The 20062-nt window shown below is 34.0% G+C and overlaps 1 protein-coding gene across 6 annotated transcripts in view; it reads right to left on the bottom strand.

The window, feature by feature from the left end:
- Nucleotides 1–674: 674 nt before the first annotated feature.
- Nucleotides 675–20062, bottom strand: part of DGKH (diacylglycerol kinase eta) — a 195969-nt gene continuing 176581 nt past the window's right edge. For 2 of the 6 annotated variants that reach the window (XM_081284538.1, XM_081284537.1), the window contains 6 exons: nucleotides 19836–19941; nucleotides 18499–18591; nucleotides 15723–15842; nucleotides 15275–15383; nucleotides 13725–13855; nucleotides 675–8608 (listed from right to left, as the gene is read on the bottom strand). In XM_081284538.1, the coding sequence (XP_081140664.1) occupies nucleotides 8519–8608; nucleotides 13725–13855; nucleotides 15275–15383; nucleotides 15723–15842; nucleotides 18499–18591; nucleotides 19836–19941 (649 nt within the window). In that variant the 3' untranslated portion in view covers nucleotides 675–8518. The other 4 variants (XR_014020872.1, XM_081284540.1, XM_081284539.1 and 1 more) reach the window with 4 other exon arrangements.

Raw genomic sequence — 20062 nt, forward strand, 5'->3', positions numbered from 1 at the left:
TGAATTAGAATTAATTTCAATTATACTAAGGTCATCTGTATATCAGGTCATTGAAGTAAAGCAAATTCCAGGGAAATAATTTTTTCCAGTCTACAAATCATTCTGGAATAATCATTTAGAGATCTGTTTTCATGAAAATTAAGTTGTATCATTAAGACAGATCAAAATATCATGTCGACAAATTCCAATTAGGTCTTTTCTTTTATGTCATACAGCTTATAGCCTCTTATAATTCCACATTTCTAGGGGAGGGGATTGCTACAGGAGCTTCAAGTTACCATATTGTGCTATAATAAACACTGTGCTATAATAAACATTGTGCTATAATAAATATAATAATATACAAGATTTAGCAAAGAAAGCTTCACGTTAAGAATCAGATAGTGACTGAATTCAAATGTCATGCAAAAATAAAGTCAGCATTCACTTATCCTTATATAATTACTTTAACCAAGTTATTTGAATTTTTCATTTATTTACCTTAATTGTGCCCAGATTTCTATTATGGCAACAATTAAGACAACCTCTGGCTTAGTTTCTCTATGGGAAGTTTAGGAGGTGTGCTGCATGAGAGAATACTATTCCACAGTCTGAAAATGCACTTAGTGACCTGTGCTATAGATCAAAGGCACCCTTCAGAATGGGCTTACCCTTGAGGAAGTAACATCACAGGGAAAAACTAGTTTAAAGATAATTTTCTCCTTAGAGAATTAAAGATAGGAAGACCTTAATTAAAAAATATATATATATATTTACCTCTATAAAATAGTTGTTTGGGGAAAGTATAGAAAAAATGAAATTACTCAAAAATTTTTAAAGATTTTAGAAGTAAGTTGTTAGCTTATCCTAAAACGAATATGACCCTGTAGCATACAGATGAAAATGCCTACAACCCACAGATGGTACTAATTTAACTTCATTTTCCCTTAAATTTTTTGCAGTACTGGGGACAGAATCCAGGACTCAAGTATGCCAGGTAAGTGCTCTACTACTGAGCTATGAGCCAGCCCTTTGCTTTCACGTTTAAAAGACACACCAAATGGTATAAATTTGACTTTTAATTTTCATGCTATATGTCTCTCTTTAGATATAAATGATAGTAGAAAAGAAATGACAAGTTTAATTATGATTCACACTTAACATAGTTCCTTTGATAGCAGAAAAATTAACCACGTACTTATAATTGGCAATATCATGTGGCATTTCTAATTGGGAAAACAGAGGCACCAAAACATATAGCTTATAGAAAAGGTCATGATGAGCCACTGCTGAAGTCAGTTGTGGAATCAGGTAAACTGACAATATTCCCATCTCTAGAATTATAGAATGTAGATCTTTACAAAGATTACAACTTTTAATGATTTTTTGCTCTTTTAAATGAAAACTCATTGCTAACAAATTTTAGGGCTTAACAACTGCATGAAAATCTCTTTGGTCTGCATGGTGTAGGTCTGATTCACATTTACCCAGTGTTCTTTTATTAGGAAACAGCTAAGCCCTTTGGACTAGTTTCTCTGAGACTCTCACTAAGTTGAAAAAGCACAGACATCTGTCCCATGGAATAAACACTTGTGTGGACTATATCAAATGTCTTGAACAATTAGTCATCCTAACTACTTCCTTCAAAGTTCTAAATTTCACCAGTAAAATGGGATCCCTGAATTCACTAGCTATTTTGATAAAATCTAGATATAGTCTCTGATATCGTCAATGTGCCATTTTTTTTTTGTTTTGTGGTATTATGCCCACCATACCATATATCTCGCATGTGCTTTGTATTTCTATAAGCTGAAAAATAACTATATTCAAACTATTCCCAAATCTTTGTCAAACTATCAGCAGTTTCCCATCTCTTAAAATGTCTATATAATGTTTCTCACATATTTTCACTTTCCCACTTTTGATAATTGCTTGTGCAACTGTAAAATTAATATAAAACCCTGTCTTTAAAAATGATAATAAACTAATTCCTTAATCTTCTAATATAAATTCTTAAATATATGATAATTCATCTACCTTGCCCACTGTAAAATAGAATGAAACAGTGGAATTTAGGGGTTATTCAAGTGATTTCTTTGGCATACCACACGGCTTCACACCGAGTTTTTTTTTCCTTTTCCCCTTGTTTTTACTTCCTTGAAAACAGGTGATTTTATTCTGTGGGGTTAAGTTGTGCTATTGTGTTTTAAAAGTTGGATTTTTAAACAATGTAATTGAGAACACGTTTAAATAGAAATGATTCAAAACTCAATTAAAATTTCATTTATATATTTGACAGAAACAAATAACCATTATCCATGGTTACTATTTGTAAAATAGCTCATAGTCCAATGCAAAAATGTTAAAAAATATATACCAAGACCTGACTGCTAGAGGTATTCGATACTTTGGGGAATTCAAATTCTCAATGTTCATTTAAATGTTGTATTGGCAGTATAATCTCTTATAACAAATACTGAAAATTCATCACAGGAAAAAAGTTGTGAAGACGTGTTATATATTGGTAAACTGTAGCATAATGAATCCCTTGGCTCTATTAAATTCTTAACATTGGTCATTTCCTTTGGCTTTATGCCCTTTGATACTTATTTTAGACATGAAAATCATTTTTTAAAAGTCCCTACTGTTCAATTATCTATTATGATGAAGAATATCAGTTTTTACAAGAAAAAAAATTGGGCATCTGTTTGACAGAAATGAGTACTTCAAGTATATAAGTAAATCATTAACAGAGCTATTTCACTCTAGGCAACAGCAGTAAAAAGGAAAAGAGCTAGAATATGCATTTTGTATAAAGATTACATTTCACAACATAATAAATAAATGAACTGATTTATACAACTTGTGAAAACCTTCCAATGGTTATAAGTAATACTGCCTATGATTGACGTTGCTGTTGTCAGCATTGTCTCACATACAACAATTCAAAGGTAAAATTTTTGCCCTTAAAGCCACAAAATATACAGAGCTTTTGTTTGTTATTAAATATCTTGTTTGCCAAAAGTCCTGCAAACTAAAATACACCCTGGCAATTTGAATAACCAGAGAGATAATTATTTTGATATAAAAGGGTAAGAAACATTTTAGTATGAAAATTAATAACACCAGTAAAAGGAGGAACCTGTTGTATAAATAGACGTGTTAACAAAAAGTAAGACTTTAACCTTGCATAAGAGAAAGAAAAAGTTTAATACAACTTATTAAAGATTTGAAAATAATTACCATATTTTCCCAGCTCTAGATAAATATATTACTCCAATTAACTAGTCATCTTCAATATACAATATATAACTCACAAAACTGGGAATGTTACAATACCAAAATCTTTCACAGCACTAGTTACCAGTTACCAGAACTGCAAGCAATCTTTAGCTACATATTAGTTTAATACTTAGAGTATAGAAATAGATATGGCTAAGTTGTGTAAAACAATAGTGCAATCAAACATTAAGGGCCCCAAGATATAGTCTTTTTCCCTGTTAACTTGTATATCTAACTGCATTATCCTACTTTAATAGCATTATCAACTGAGTATGAAACCCCTTTATTTTAATGAATTTTAAAAGTAACTCTGTTCTGTTAGATTTGGTTAATTTACTCTTGAAATGCAGTTACTATGAAATACCCAGACTATAAATTCCTAAACAGTGAATAACTTGTTGTTAAAATGAAATATTTTATGTGTAGTTTTAAAAAGTCTTAAGTAGTGGTTTTGTTTTTATTTTTCCAACTAAAACTTGGAAGTGCATAAGAAATTAGGAGAGTATATAAATAATGTAAATAGAATACTTAGTTACATAAAGGGAATTGTTAACTTACATACTGTAATATGGAGTTTATCTTAAACATTGTTACTGAGTTAATGTAGTCCCAGTTATTGTTAAGCTTCTTTTCCTGAAATTGACAGAATTATACAAATAGGTACAGTCCAGCTGTCTTTAATCTCTCTTCTCTATAATGATAAACCTCTGTACTTCTTTTCTTCTGATATAAATATCTCTAAACAAAACTTGGAAAAATGAGAAAACAGTAATAAAGATAATAAAATTTAGGCTTTGCTTATTGTAGAAGCCAATAATCATCACCTTTTTAAAGATTTGGTTGCTTCCTTAGGGAGGCACCCTATTACTGATATGACATGGAGACTGTTATACAAAGTCAGTCATGGGATGTCTCCTTGGCAACAGTCAAGACCTAGGCCTCATGGCACTTGGAGTGGAGCAGTGAGAGAAGTGTGGCAGCCAAGTTGTAGGAGCCACCAGGGAGGGTGAATCCAGTAGCTAATGGTTCCTACTGGAGGAATTTCTACTTCTCAATTTCCTCTTTCTGTCCTGGGGGAGAACTTGATGTTTTAAAACTGCCACTTGTATTATCCAACTCTAAATTCATTGTCTATCCAACTTCCATCTGAAAAAATGTAAAATTAGTTCATTGAGGTGGGGATGGTGGGAAGGATCCATGGCATCAAGGTGAAAGATGTATCGTTCTCATGGTTTAATTAAAAGACTCAAATCCTAACAACGTGAAAGTTCACTACGTTTTTAGCCCAGCTGAATATAGTAGTCTATTTACTTTAGAAGTATTGTATGGAGGGAGCTCCTATAATTGCTAAGTCATAACTTGTATTCCTGTCAAAAATAACCCATAGAGTCTAAAATAGTGCCATCATTATTTATAAAAAATTAGTTAAGAATCTTTAGGCAGTAGATGTATTTTGACATATTATTATACATTCTGTCATGTATATCTAAAAAAAAAAACAAATAAAAAATAAAAAAGTAATGACCGAAGACACACACACAAAAAGAATCTCTAGGCAGTTATGTTTTGTTAAATTTTATGTGAATTATTAAGTGAAGGATTCCTGACAATAAGTCATTGGGAAATATTTTATTTTAGAATTAAATAATTTGCATTTAGGGGCCAAGAATGTATTATTTTCAGGCACCATTTTAAGAAATTATTAGCCATGTGAAAATCAAGATAAATTAGTGTAAGAAACACAGATCCAAATCTAGCAAGACACGCCTACTTTGAGGGAATAAATGACACATTTGTTTTACTTGTAATCATTTTGATCTTTTTTTTTTGCATACCTAATGATTCATTTAATGTGTGTGCTATGTGTCTTCAAGCATGTACTATGGCAACAGGGTAATCTAATGATAAGAGAAAATGAAAATGTACAAGTTGAAGGACAGTGATCAGTAATCTTTACTTATCTCAGTACATAGTCTTCTGAAATGTCCCTTGTGACTTGTCATGAATAAACAAACACGCCACAGGGGCAAGAAACTAAGCAGATGGATTGCTACTGGCTTACAGTACAGTGAGGGACTGGAGAAAGTTCAGCTGTGCTGCTTAGCCAATCTCCTATGCTCCACCTCAGTTACCCAGATAAACCCATTAGGTAGGAAGACCCCATCTAGAACAGGGTTAAGAATAAGGATTGAGAAGAAAACTCTGCTATGGTGATGAGAGAAAAGAGAACATTTTACACAGGGCAACTGACTGGCAAAGGATGGTGGGAAGGCAGTGAGACTTTGAGCAGCCATTACTATGTTAGGCATGGGAAAATGCAAAGCCAGAAAGTAGGAAAGAAACTGAGAAAGGGAGGTGGAGAGACAATGAATGGGGAATACTGAGAAGTCTGGAATTTTATTTAGGACTGACCCTGTCCCTTTCCTTTTTGAAAAGCAATTTTCCTCAGGGAAAGTAAAAGTCAGGGAAAGTAGATTTGGGCTGTGATTCTCCCACCTACGCCCTAATTATCCAGGCGTGGGAGAACCTATGAGGAGGAGCAGTGACAGCTACAGCTGCAATCAGTGCACGGGTGAGCTTCTCAACGTAAGAGTGTGCATGGATCTAAGCAGAGAAGCTATCTGCACTCCTCAGGCTGTGATCCCAGGCCAGGGAGAAGCAATTCCCACTTGATGGTTTTTAAACCCCAACTAGGATAAGAAGATGGTTTCTCTGTGATGCTGACAGGAGGCTCTGATGGTGCCATGCTGGTGACAGGTGTCAGTGAAGTCATCTGAGTCCTGCACAGACATATGCAGACAAGCAGACCGACCTTACAGGGAAAATAGCTATCATTTAACAACAAAAAAATAAATAAATAATCCATATTGTCATTCTAAAGGATTTCCCTCATCCAAGAGCCATTTGCAGGAAAATTCTAGTTAAAGATTCTAGTAACTGAGATTTTAAAGAAATTAAAAGATGTTACCTAAGCAAAATGGTCAAACAACAAGAAAAATTTCAATCCTTTACATCATACTCAAATTCATAACATGTAATAGCTTATAAATCTTTTCTATTAGCAAAGAGGTATTCATTTTTTTTTTGAGAGGGGATCAATAAAGATTTTTATATTTTATATTAGCACTGTCTTAATACTAGAGTTCCTCTCACCCCTCCTTTCTTGAGACCTGGACCAGGATCAGGGTCTCAAGAGAGTTCTGGGATCTGGCACCTGGTATTTTAGTTTCAAAGGGAGGAAGCACATGGAGCAGGGACAACATATAGGGTGGGGACTACAAAGAAGACTGGAAAAGGAGGCCCCCGGCTTCACAGGAGTGGATAAAATTAAAATTTAGCCACCCCTTTAAACTACTTGACACAAATTCCCTTTGGAAAATTTCCATTTGTCCACAACTTAAGTAAAAAGTCAGACATGGAACCCATTGGGTTTATTTATTTATTTGCAGTGATGGGGATTGAGACTGCAGCCTGACACATGCTAGGCAAGTAAATGCTCTACCACTGAGTTATGTTCCCAGCCCTCCCATTTATTTTATTTCTAAGATATCCAAATTTTGTGACTTTACTACCAGTTAAATACCCAAGTTATAAATAAGAACAAACTATCACATAATTAAGTTCCTTTGAGGTAAATTATGTCTGTCAATAGTTTACTTTAAATACTCCTCGATCACTATTTCTCTTAAAACACTGGGGAATATTGTCTAGAAAATATCAATGATACTATGTCTCAAGATAATATGTATATGTGTGTAGGTGTATATACACAAATATGTGTATATGTACACTAGTGTGCATATATAGCTATTGAGCACCTCCCAGGTTACTTTATGAAAACTGTCACACTGGGTCAGTACCCTGTTTATTTTTCTTACATAGAACATTAAAAATAGTATAATTAATTTCTTGGCATTATAATGGCTAAAGAAAGTTTATTTAAGAATATTTTTGTGGCTTCTTGATATGTATGCCTTTGGCTTTCAAATATTTGATAACTGTAATGTTGACCTCTAATGAGCAACTCTAATGTATAGTGGTTTAGAAAAAGGGAAAGAAAATCAACCTGATAGGTTACAAGAATTATGTGAAATAATAATAATTATTATTATTAATAATAAGAAGAAAGCCCTTAAGAATTTAAATTTCTTCTGTTGGGAAGTTCATGTCAGAAGTCACTGTAACTAGTGGGTGAGTCTGGGTGACCAATCAGTATAAAAATTTCAGTTGAGACCTTGCAGAATTCCTAGATGTCAACAGTCTGTTATAAATTCAAACAAAATATTAGATGATTATTAAAATGAAATGAAAAAATAGGAACAAAATGTGGAAATTTTGCTTTGGAAAGTTGTAATAAGTTCTGTTAGATAACAGCATGTAAGTTTATAAAAATATCCAGACAATTTTCTGAATGTGCATACCTATGGTTTATGTATGATAAGTTAAAATAAAATTGGCTTGCATAAGATGTATATCATTTGTTGATTATGGCACAGACACATGTTCACAAAATCTTAGGTATAGAATATTTATATAAAATTCCACATTATAGAACAGAAAAGTTCAGTCCCTTAACCAACAAAAAGGTACTTGGGTAGTCATAAATCAAATTCCACTAAAACTGAGATTAAGGCTACCAAAGTGTTACAATATGACATGCAAGAAAAATAAAGACAATCCAGGCAGGAACTCCGTGCATTAAGATCTGCATTATTTGTAGTATTTGATAGATTGGTTTAACTATATTCTTTGACCAGTGAATGCTTTGAACCTATGGTAATACCAATCTAACATTCAAAACACAACTTAATGTATATCTTTGTCTCCTAACCAATGATTTGTAGAAAGAAGCCAATTCCTCCAACAATGAAACCCAAGAAGTTTTAGTCACACACCTTTATGTGATTGCACAGAAAGAACCCTCTATCAGACCAGATCTAAGGAAAGTAAGTGAGTAGCAATTCCACTTTTAGACAATGCAGTTATCTCGGATGCCTCCTACTTTTTTCCAACTATGAGCATATTTGAACATATCAGGTTTGCACAATAAGAAAATGGCTTTATGGAATGTATTTTTGGCACAAAAATATTTTCTAAAACCTCAAATCAAAAATTTCACCCATAATAAAATATCAAGCCATAGAGGTGCTTCAGTGGTGCTTACTTATCTATGCAGAAAACTACAAGAACAGCCAATTGCTTCCAAGAACTTTGTATTGAGTAGCAATTACTTCTCTTCCAAGGAATAGCACCAATATTACACCTCAGACTGGGAAGTGCTCCTTCCAAGCTCTTTAATTCCCTGCAGAATTCGCTTCACATGGCCCACTTTCGGTATCCCCAGGTCCTAAAAAAGAAAAAAAGAAAAGAAAGGAAAAAGGTAGAAAGAAAGAACCAAGAAAGGAAGAAAGAAAAGAAGACAGAGTTTATTGATAAAACTGTGGATAAAATTTTTAACCAGCAAGTAACATAATTAGCATTCAGTTCATCTATGTCAGTTTATATTCAATGATATAGGAAGTGATAGTTAGAAAAATAAGTTAATGAAACAAAAATAACAATGAAAAATGATCAATCAGTAAAAAAAAAAAATCACATCCCATATAAACTCCTCTGATTTGCATACAAATTATATATAAGGGGGCAGTTCTTTAAGTGTCAAAATGAACATAGTTTTTCTTTCTCCCCTGCCTCCCAAACCTCTGTTTTTAAGACAGGCCCTTTGGGATCTCTGGGGCGAATGACGTAGGACACCAGGGCATCCACAATTAGTTCTAAGACAACTACACATTTCTTGTGCAACTTTTTTTTTTTTTTTTTTTTTGAGCTGGGGTCTTGCTATGTTGACCAGGCTGATCTTAAACTCCCAAGTTCAAGCCACCCTCCCACCTCAGTCTCCCAAGTACTACAGATGTGCACCACCATACCCAGCTCTTTCCAGTGAGGCCTAATCCTAGAGGAAGACAATAGTACCTGCTACTTATTTGGAATGCATTTGCAGTTGCATCGAGAGTCTTTGATTTGCATAGAATATCTAATTTAAATATTCTTTATTTTTTGTAATGTATATATGTGTAAAAATTACTTAAATACAAGTATCTGCTGGTTGATGCTTTCCCTCAAAATACTAATAGTTTTGTATCTTGGAATTATTATTCTCCTTTCTTAAAGGACTGCCTTTCTATAAGTGCCAAGAATTGAATATTCATCTTTCAAGAATGAAGATGACTGATGGGTGTGTAGTAGGCACATGGCAAATGCTTATTGCAGGAGAAACATCCAACTAAAATAATATCTAGGATCCACAAAACTACAAGAGTTAAGGCCTCTAAACCCTACAGTTTCTGTAAGTGTAACAAATAATCAGTTTGTTAATGTGTGAGGTCAAACAACCTCTTCACAAAATAGTGTGAGATGTCTGAAAATTAGTAAAAAGATGAGTAAATAGCAACTAAAAAACGGGATTACAAGGTACCACACATTGCTTGTCAGAAAAGGTGATTCTGTAACTTAAGAGCATTATTTTAAAACGTTTAAATGAAGTAGATCAAACATGTTTAAGTCTACACATGTACACATGCTTTCTCCCTACACTTGATGAGCTTTTTGAGCTCCACTGCAGCAAAGCTACTGGTGATTCTGATCCTTCTGGAAAACATTCTTTCTAAAGGTAGTGCTATTTTTGAGCTTGAGATAATTAAAAGGTGACATTTTTATCATATTTAATTGACCCAGAAAAATTTCTCATATGATATTAGGACATCCAAAAATTAGATAAGGTGACTATACATGTTCTGAGTATATGATAAAGATCAGACTTAAAAGCATGGCCATATCCTAGAGGAAGATACCAGTGTATGTTATCTAGATTTAGAATGTAAATGCATTTACAGTCTTATTTAGGTTTTTTTATTTGAATTAGAATATTTAAGTATATTTTATACTTGTGATAATGCAGGTATCTACTTACAAAATATATTTAAATATTAATTAAATATTTTATTTTAGGCCATATACACACTGTATTCTCCAGAATAAAAACTTCTTTGTAATGAGGTAGACCGCTCTCAGAGTTAATCTTTTGGTATAATGAGATCAATGTTTTCCATAATGTAACATAGAATGGCATAACCTTCTTAGCTATATTTTATTTCAGTTGGAATTCAGTACTTTCATGTCTCCTAGAAGCTAAACTGTGATAAAGTTATGCTGTAACACTTCTTGTATTTTTTATATCATATATCATATATTGTTTGTCACATATTATTGTATACTTTTTTAAAAAATATTTTTTTAGTTGTAGTTGGACACAATATCTTTGTTTTATTCATTCATTTTTATGTGGTGCTGAGGATCAAACCCAGAGCATCATACAAGCTAGGAGAATGCTCTACCACTGAGCCACAACCCCAGCCCTTATTTTTTTATACTTATTTTTATCATACTCTTTACTATTGGCTTTTTCATTCTTTGGATTAATAGTCCTAGTTTTGGAAAGCATATGTTTTCAGTTATCCTACATATACACAATTTACCAAGCAAAAAAATAAACAAAATTCCCTCTACCATTACTTTACCATTTTCTCTGACATCCCCCAGTTTCTCCTACTGTGTTCCAGCAGGGGAAATATTACGGTCAGTTTGCTTCTTCATCTGTTAAAGCATTTTAGACATGTATTCTCTTTCCTAGCTTTCTTTTAATTATTTATTTATTCTTTATTTTTATTTATTTTTATTTTTTTGCAGTGCTAAGGAGAGAACCTAGGGCCTTGTGCATGCTAGACAAGCAGCTCCACTGAGCTACATCCCTGCCCACTTTGCCCAACTTTAGATGGTCACTCTGCCATCTCTAGTTGTTTTTGTTGATAAAGAAGTAACATTTAAGCCAGCCTCTCAGTAGGAGTTAGCCAAGTGGAGCAAAGGGGAGAAGCACAGCAAAAGAGGGTATCCCTAAGTAAGAGGGCATGTTGCATTTTTAAGGCAGTGAGGGGTTAGAGACTCTATAAGAGGTCATGTAAGTTGGAAGAATCTCAAAGGCCTCCATAACCATGCAAGTCTTTATTCTCATAGCAATGGAAAGTCACTGAAAGGTTTTAAACAGAAAACTAGATATACTAGATTGATGATATTAAAATATCACTCTGGTTGCAATGTGGATAATGGACTGGGGAGACAAAGTAGCAGTAAAAAAGCAAGTTGGGAAGCTAATGAGTTTTCACAAACAAGATGTGACAGTAGTTTGGAGCAGGATTATAGAGAGATTAGAGTAACAAATGCAGACTAGGATCAGTATGATATGGTGAGAGGCTTGATAGGTTGTGGGACGTGGATAAGGAAGAGAAAGGTGTTAACTTGAGACTCTGGATTTCTTGGCCTTTAGCACTTGGAGAGCCAGAGGCTTGATTTACTAAAATGCTCAACACTGACAAAGGGGCTCAATAGGAGTGGGATAGGAGATCAAGAGCCTGGTTTGGATGTGTCAAAATTATGTCCCTGTGTGATACTCAAGTATCAAGTGGACAGTTGGTGACATAATCTTGAAGTTCATAAATGACATCAGGCAGGGACAGATATAACTTGTGTACCATTGATAAAATCACAAGTAGCATTTGAAGGAACAGGGATGGATGAGATGACCCAAGGGGCAGGTAATCCTTCACCAACATTGAGAGGCTGTTCTGTGCTCTGACAGCCACAACCACAGAATGTCAGGGGAGACTTCTCTAGCTTCATGGTTTTGTGCTACAGAAGGCTCTTTCTGTAAAAAAAAAAAAAATGTCCTTTTACCACCCCCCTACACTCTGTTTCACAACCCAGAGTTAAAAAGGCCAGTGTCAATACAAATTTCTAAAAAGTTTTGAGGGAGAAAATATAATTTGCATTAAAAATGAAAAACAAACAACATGAAAAGCTAAAGAGAAAGTTTACTAAAATAATTCTTAAACCATCTCTTTTCTAGTCTTATTTTATTTTTTTCCTTAAACAGGTCCTATCACCCAAGTTTTCCTCAGTGTACATATGAGATTTGTTTTGTCATTCTGTAAATATGTGCTTCATTCAGTGTGTTCATGTATGTTTCTCTGTGTTTTTGTGCCTGTATTTGTATAACATATATGCATTTATATAGCACACAGCACACGCACATAGACCTATTTAAATATGTATTTTTTATATATACACAGAGGGTTTTCTTTGAATGTATGCTTACTTATGGTCAATGAGATGCAGGCCTCTAGAGGACAGATATCATTTAGAGAAACTGCACAATACAGTAATACATTGAATAGCTACATTATAAGTACTGTAGCCTGCCCAGGGTAGCAGAAGCTATATGAATTTACTGAAAAGATCCCCTACATTTATTATTTTTGTGCACTCATTTCAAGTTTTGAAGTCAATCTTGGCTTCAACTCTACCACTGTATACTTTGTTCTGTTCCAGAATTAGATCTCTCAATCAAGTTAATTGCCTGTTATTTTATTATTATTCCAGCTAAAGATTTTTGGGTATAAATGGTATTCACCTTTTGATGTGCTAAACCGTCTGACTACTCAATAAAGACCTATATTTTATACCACCATTATCTCTTCAAAGATTTCTGCTGACTTGAACAGACAAAGCACAATAGCTTGTGGATATGTTAGGAATTTACTGCCATAATTCTAGACATTGTAAAATTTGGTCGATTGTTCCAACAATGTTACTTATTATAGTTTTTAAATGGCAGCATGGGGCAAGAAAATTTAACATGATAAAAATTTCACTCTTAGCAGACAAAACAGGCTACTTGGGCGGTTTCTACTGTTGAGTTTCAACCCAAAGAAGAAAAGGGAATTGCTGCAGACAGTTGATAAATGATTTTCCTTCCCTGTCCCAAATAACAAATACACTCTGAACTGCTTTCTAGCATAGCTATATGTAATTTTTGCTTCAAGGGAGTTTGAATTAATTGGTCTAGTTGATGATGCAACCTATGAAAGGCCAATTTAGAATCAAACAAAATCACAGAACTCTAAGTAGCAATTGCTATAAGTCTCTCATAATATCCCACATAATAGAAAGGCTTTGTCTTTAGTTGTTTAGTTTATATTAGATTTTTTTGTTTTTTTCCCAGCAACAATTATCCCCTTCCATGCTGATCCAGTCCAATGAGCTGATGGAAACATGACCCATTTGGAGATATTAGCACAGAAAGTCACAAAAGTGGATGCAGAGAAAAATTACTAAGCTCATGCAGTGTGTTAGCTATAATACAGAATGATTTTGACAAGAAAATATTGCTGACACGTTCTTGTTTAGAAAGCACACAAGGACCTCAGACCACAGGACAGGGAATATTAGATTACTGCACATTTGCATAACACAAGCCAAGCTGAAAGCACATAACAGAAGAAGCACAGGAGAAAGAATTCTGTTTTGCAAGAAAAAATTTCAAGAGCAGAAGAATAGCACAAAGGAAATACCTTAAGATCTCGCCTTTCCAGATGCAAAAGTTCAGCCCCTCTGATGTCATGACGGATGAAGATTTCTTTGTACTCTCCCAAATTGAGCAGATCCAGCCAAGCAGCAACTTCCTCAGTGCCCCATTTCTGAACTACCAAAGTTAAGAGCAAAACCCCCTTAATTTCTACATGCTCAATGCATTACAAAGCAAAGGTTGGCCAAAGGAGATGCAAAACAGAGTGCAGCAGCAGTGCTAGCAAAGAAAAGGTCAAAGGTGTTGTTCAACAGAACTATAGTTCCATTTTTTTCCCATGCAGGTTACGGACTATCAATCAGCACAAGGGTCTGACTATACAGACACTGGCTATCGTGCAGCACCATGCCTTCAGCTTTTGTTCAATTTCCTCATTAAAACTAACCACGCCACAAAACATACAGAAAATTTTATTTCGAATCGTTAGGATTAGTGGTGCAAGTCTGAATAAACCCTGATAATTTCCTTAAGACAGTGGATGAAAACGGTTTTAGTTAGAAATGAGCTACAAATGCTAATTAGAATTTAAAATCTGTTATGGGGTACTCAATTTTTCACTTTCATGTTTAAGGTCTTGCTGACTTTAAGTGTAGCCTTTATTGATTCTACTGCTATTGATAATTATGGCAATAAATGTGCTGTTAAATCAACTTCATGTCGTTTAAAAACTGTCAGTACTATTCTCTAAAATTAGTTGATCATGTTATTTTTCAGTATGTATAATCATTCTTGTACATTTTATTCAACATGGATTAGCTTAATAAAAGCCTACTTATTTGCTGTATTTTGTTTTTAAATGCCCTTCCGTAGCTGCTCTATGAATATCATAAGTAAGATTTTATATCATTATTTAAAAATGAGATAGCTAACTCAGAAAAATTTATAAAATTCTTATAAGCTAAGGACTTATGAAAAAGATTTGCTCTCATGTGTACAGAACTTGAAGTTGCTTCAGACTAAAATAGTAAGTTTCATCTTTAGAGAAGATGGAGAAGAAGCTAGAAAAACAGCAGCAGAGAGAGGTTTAATTTTGCTTGAGAATGCAGATAGCACAAGCTGATGGTCATTATCAACAGGTTAACATGATGTCCTTAAAACAGGAGAAAAGAAGATATAACTTTAGGTGGAAAAATACATTTAGCAACTTTATTTAGGAGTCAATGAAAGTTTCTGTGTTTCATTTATCACAGTGATCTCAGTTTTGGACTCTGAAGAAGAAAAACAAGTTACACACTGATAACTTGAGTTGCTGTTGAGAAAGATAAAGTCCCATCTGGACAGACACAATGATATCCACCAAACAGAGAAGCAAGCTAGCAGCCATTCATTTCCTTCTAAGCTTCATAACTACTTAGACATATCTACATGATGTGATTTTTATGGTAAAATTCACTATATCAACAATTTTAAAGTATACATTTCAATGATGTTTAGTACATTCATGACGACAATGCTCATCACTATCTGGCTCTCAACATTTTCAACACTTCAATGACATTAATGTGTTATTTTTTTCCCATCATGTGGACCACCTACCAGGCTGAGTACTTGTCTTCTGCTTTTGAACTTTTTCCTTTTTAAACTTTGGCACTATACGAAATACTGTGCTTCTGTTGTTCCTTTTGGTGCAATCCATTGGAGGCTCCTGTTCAAATAGAGCAAAAAGGAATTGCTGTAGGATATTAAGAGAAGAAAAGTCCACTTTTAACAGAGAGAATATAGGAATAGGTTATCAATACTACATATTGTAGAATAGTAGTGATTTCTTCAAAAAAGCTCATGGCATAATGTATTTATGAAAATCTACCAATTCCCATATAATACTTGTGTTCACAAAAATACCTTTTCTTCTTTACTTAAGAACAGTACATTTGAGAATAGTGTTGGAAATCTATTTTCCCCTATATATCTTTTTCAAAGATAAGCTCAGATTCTATTGTCATATGGTCTATAATCATAAAGAAACAGACTGAATTTTACATACCTCCTCTTCATTGGGGTGTAAGATGTAATAAAGCCAGGGGATCTCTGTTAATTTCTGTAACTCCACCTCTACAGAATGTAAGGCACTAGCCACCCGTTCTTCATGTGGAGATTCCAACTGCTATTTACCAGCAGATTAAAAAGCAAAACAAAACAATACTCAGAAACCAACTTAAAAAGAACAACTAATTTATTTTGAAAGTGAACATCCTCATTTATTAAGCTAATTTTTAAATGAGAGAATTTTTTAAAAAGAACAATTCTTTATATTTTCATTTAAAAATATCTGGATAGATTTATGCTAATTCTTAATTCCCAGAGATGATATATGTAGCTAACCTGACTTTAATAATATCACAGAGAAAGTACTGCTTTTAGTGTTTCTAAGTAAACATTTCCCTCCCTCTGTTCCTCCTTCCTTCCTCCTTCCTCCATTCCAAGCATCTATTTACCCATTCTTAATGCTTATACTAGTGATCTGTCTCATTATTCTACTGATTTGTGCCACAAATCTTTCTGATTAACATAGATCGTCCTATGAATAAATAATATTTTTAACTGGTCATAAACTTACCATAAAAAGAAATGGTATAAAAAATCTGCTCAAAACTAAAAGAATGAGTTTAAGAGAAGAAAATAAATCTAAGAAAAATGTGTGATGAAAAGCTGTTGTAAAAATCAGGGCAAAACCAAAAAGCTAAGTGGTTAATAGTCTAGAATAGGGTTTGGATACATTTAGAGACTTTAACTGGTCACCTGTTATTCACCTTTAACTCATTCATAGCATTTAGTGAAATGCATGTATGTAAATGACTAAAGATGAAGTAAACACTGTTATGCACAGAACAGGAGGGCAGCTGATTGGGTTCTAGTCCTGGCCTTGTGACTAATGAACTGTGCAAACAAGGGAGGGGTAATTGCTTTCAGGAGCCTTAGTTTTCTCTTTCAGAAATAGAACAAAGGGACATTATTTCTGAGGTCTCTTCTAGCTAACCAGTACTTTCATAAATTACTTTAAAACTTAGAGAACCTATATACATGCTCATATACTTTTAGAATTGAAAGTTCAGAGAGAATGTTGCTATTATTTATTGTGAACATTCTTTTTTTGCTGTTTTCCCCCTAGGTTTTTAAAGATATCTACCTTTTCTAGTCATTCATAAAAATATGGAGATTCTCTACCCTAATGTAGCACTTTCATTTTAGTTTAAGGATATGTTTTATAAAATTGATTAAATGGCTAGTAATATTCTTTCTAAAAGTAAAATAAAGGATAAACCTTAGTTATTTAAAATATGATCGAATGTTTATTATGATTTCACTATTGTTAAGAGTGTTGGCAAAATTAACTACAATACATTTTAAATCAAACATTTATATTTGACAATGACAGAAAATGAAATGTGTGTGTGTGCGTGTGGGGGGGTTCCATTTTCATATAATACAATTGATAGATAATTACAAAGTAGCACAAAGAGGGTACTTTTGGTGTTGAGGACAAAGTCATGCTTCTAGTTCTTGTCAGAAATTATCTTAAATGTAATTCAAGTAACAGAAAAAACACATATCCTCAAAATAAAAATTGGAACGCAAGTCACAACTCATGGGATTTCCTATAGGACTTATTTTAGAAAAGGAGAAGATTCTGTTTAACAGTAGGAGTGCCCAAAACAGCCAAGTAGATATTTCCATTGATTTTATCAAGAGATAACTGAAGTTTCTCCCTAAGTTTTTCTGGAAGGCCATAGTAGAGACAGCTACCTTTTGTCCCATAGAAGCTGTATTTCTGTATCCCAAGGAGGATATAGAAAGGGCATTGGCCTTCATCCTGCCTTTAAGCTCTCAGAGCAAAGGATGCTCCAAGAGTGGCACTTTTTTTTGGCCTACAATTAAACAGAAATTTCAAGCATGATTACTTAGGCTGGCTATGGGAAGGACTTCCCATTCATACACCACCTAGCACAAATATTATGACTTTAATGATTTCTATGACTTTATTTATGTGTATATTTACCCAAGCAGAGATGAAATTACTATCAAACAAAATGTTCTGAGATCACCACTTATCAATTAGAATAGTTATGAGGAAGGAAAAGACAGCTAATGCTCTAGGCATGCCACACAGGGACCACAGCATACGTGAAAATGCCTCAAGTGAACTCTAGGTGGCGACAAGATCCAACATCCTAGATCATTTGACAATGGTGAGGTATTTTTAAACAAAGACCGACTTTGGATTAGCATTTATGCTTTAGGTCAGTGGACTGTGTCAGATTTAGACTTACCTAAACTTGACTTACAGGATCAAACTGAGTTAAACTAGGGATATTTCCTGAAATTTAGTTCTTGAAATGCTGCATCTACACAGTGACCTCTTTAAATAAATCTGAAGAACCATGTCAATAATTTTTCAAATGTTAATTTGGGGCATTAAACCTATGATTCCCTCTACTTTTATGCATAAATGAGTGCTGAGGAATGACTACTACATTTTATTAAGCCTGAGTATTTCAAAGCTGACTGGGAGAGTGGGATGCTATATACACACATAATGACATCTATGAGGGGAATGTCTACTTCTGTTAGCCTGAATCATAACTTCCAAATTTAGCCCTATATTTTCTGGAAGGCAAAAGCCGGCATAAAGGAAGGTCTGAGAATGAAGGCCCGAGGGCTGCTCTTGCCTTAGGATCTACTGAATGCACATTCCCTAGTGAAGGTAAGGCCCAAATAATTATTTCATCATTGTGATATTATCAATCACTTCTTTTTCTTACCAAAGGAACCCTCCCAACCAGCAAAGATTCTGTTTCATTATACAACGCCTTCACATTGATGGCTATTTCAGTGGCAGTATCTCTTGTAAGATTCTAGAAAAGAAGAATATCAAAGACACATAATTCTGTATTAAACTAGGATTCCACTGTAAGTAAATACTTTAAATTACATTCATTCATGATTTAAATTCACATCACAGTTTTTAGAAAAATCTATCAAAATTCTGTTATAGGCACAAATCTCCAATAAAAAGTTAAAATCCATCAACATATATGGAAACAAACCTTACATGATGCCATTCACTGTTGGGAGAAATGTAAACAGCATAAAATTAACCTTAGTAATACTGTCCTACTATAATAATTTCATAGCCACTTCCTATTGCAATTGCAGGAGGCTCAAGTGTTGATAATATCCACTTAAAATGTCATGTGACACTAATGACCTCCACCTGAGCAGATGTCTCTCCAGCAAATCATCACTCATGTGATCTCTCATGGTTTGCATATTTCTAACTGTACACAATACATATAACATACAAAATATGGGTGAATTGGCTTTTGATGTAAGTCAACAGCAGGGTATTAAGAGGTAAGCTTTTAGGGAGTCAAAAATTAGAATTTTGACTGTGTATGGGAGTTGGTACCCTTAACCCTTTTGTTGTTCAGGGTCAACTCTAGTTAGGTCTATTTACTGACTTTCACTTTCAATCAAATTACTTTTTAGATTGTAATATTGAGAACTAGCATTTACTTAAATGCTAATTTAAGTAACTTCAATTTACTTACAAGAATAACACTATCAGTTTTCTCTATACTATACCATTGTACTATGTTTTACAATTTAAGAGAGTTATGTTCTATCTCTTCTATTATTTAACTTCTGCATTAAAAATTTTACATAAGTATCAACTTAAAATTCAGCAAAACAAATGAAGTAGGAGTAATTTCAGTGCACAATTTCAAAAGTGAGCAAACATCTCTAACAGAATGTACACTGATTTTTAAGTCTGGCCTTGATTAAGGTGCAGGAGAGAGGGTATGAAAGGACTAAGGAAAGATGATAGCAGTTAAAAGGAGAAAGACTTGAAGGAAGGTGGCAAATGACTGAAAGTGAAATAGAAAAAAATGGGGAGAACTGAAGGACAGGAGTGAAAAACATGGGAGAAAAAGGAAAATAAAAAAATTTGGTGACAAATTTCCCAAAAGCTTCTGGTAGAAACTCATACGGACTACATCATTTTCCTTCACAGGATGTGGCATATTTTACAGCATTAAGATCATATGTGTAATACCAAAAGAATCCATGGAATGAGAATTTACCATGAGATCCTCACCTCCGGGCACCTTGGGTTGGCTTTATTCAGTGCATGTGAGCATGCATTCACTGCATGGGCCAGTTCTTGTTCCAGAAGACAGTGAATTGTGGCTGCATCACAAATCCTAAAAATGAAAACAAAACAAGTGAGCAAAAAACTTTGGGGGCATTGCTGATTTTTTTCCCCTGGAGTATACAAGTAGTTGGGAAAAAAATAACCTATAAAGATCAGCAAGGAAAAAAAAG

The sequence above is a fragment of the Spermophilus citellus genome (genome assembly GCF_964194105.1).
Source record: "Spermophilus citellus genome assembly, chromosome: 1".
NCBI classification, from domain to species: domain Eukaryota; kingdom Metazoa; phylum Chordata; class Mammalia; order Rodentia; family Sciuridae; genus Spermophilus; species Spermophilus citellus.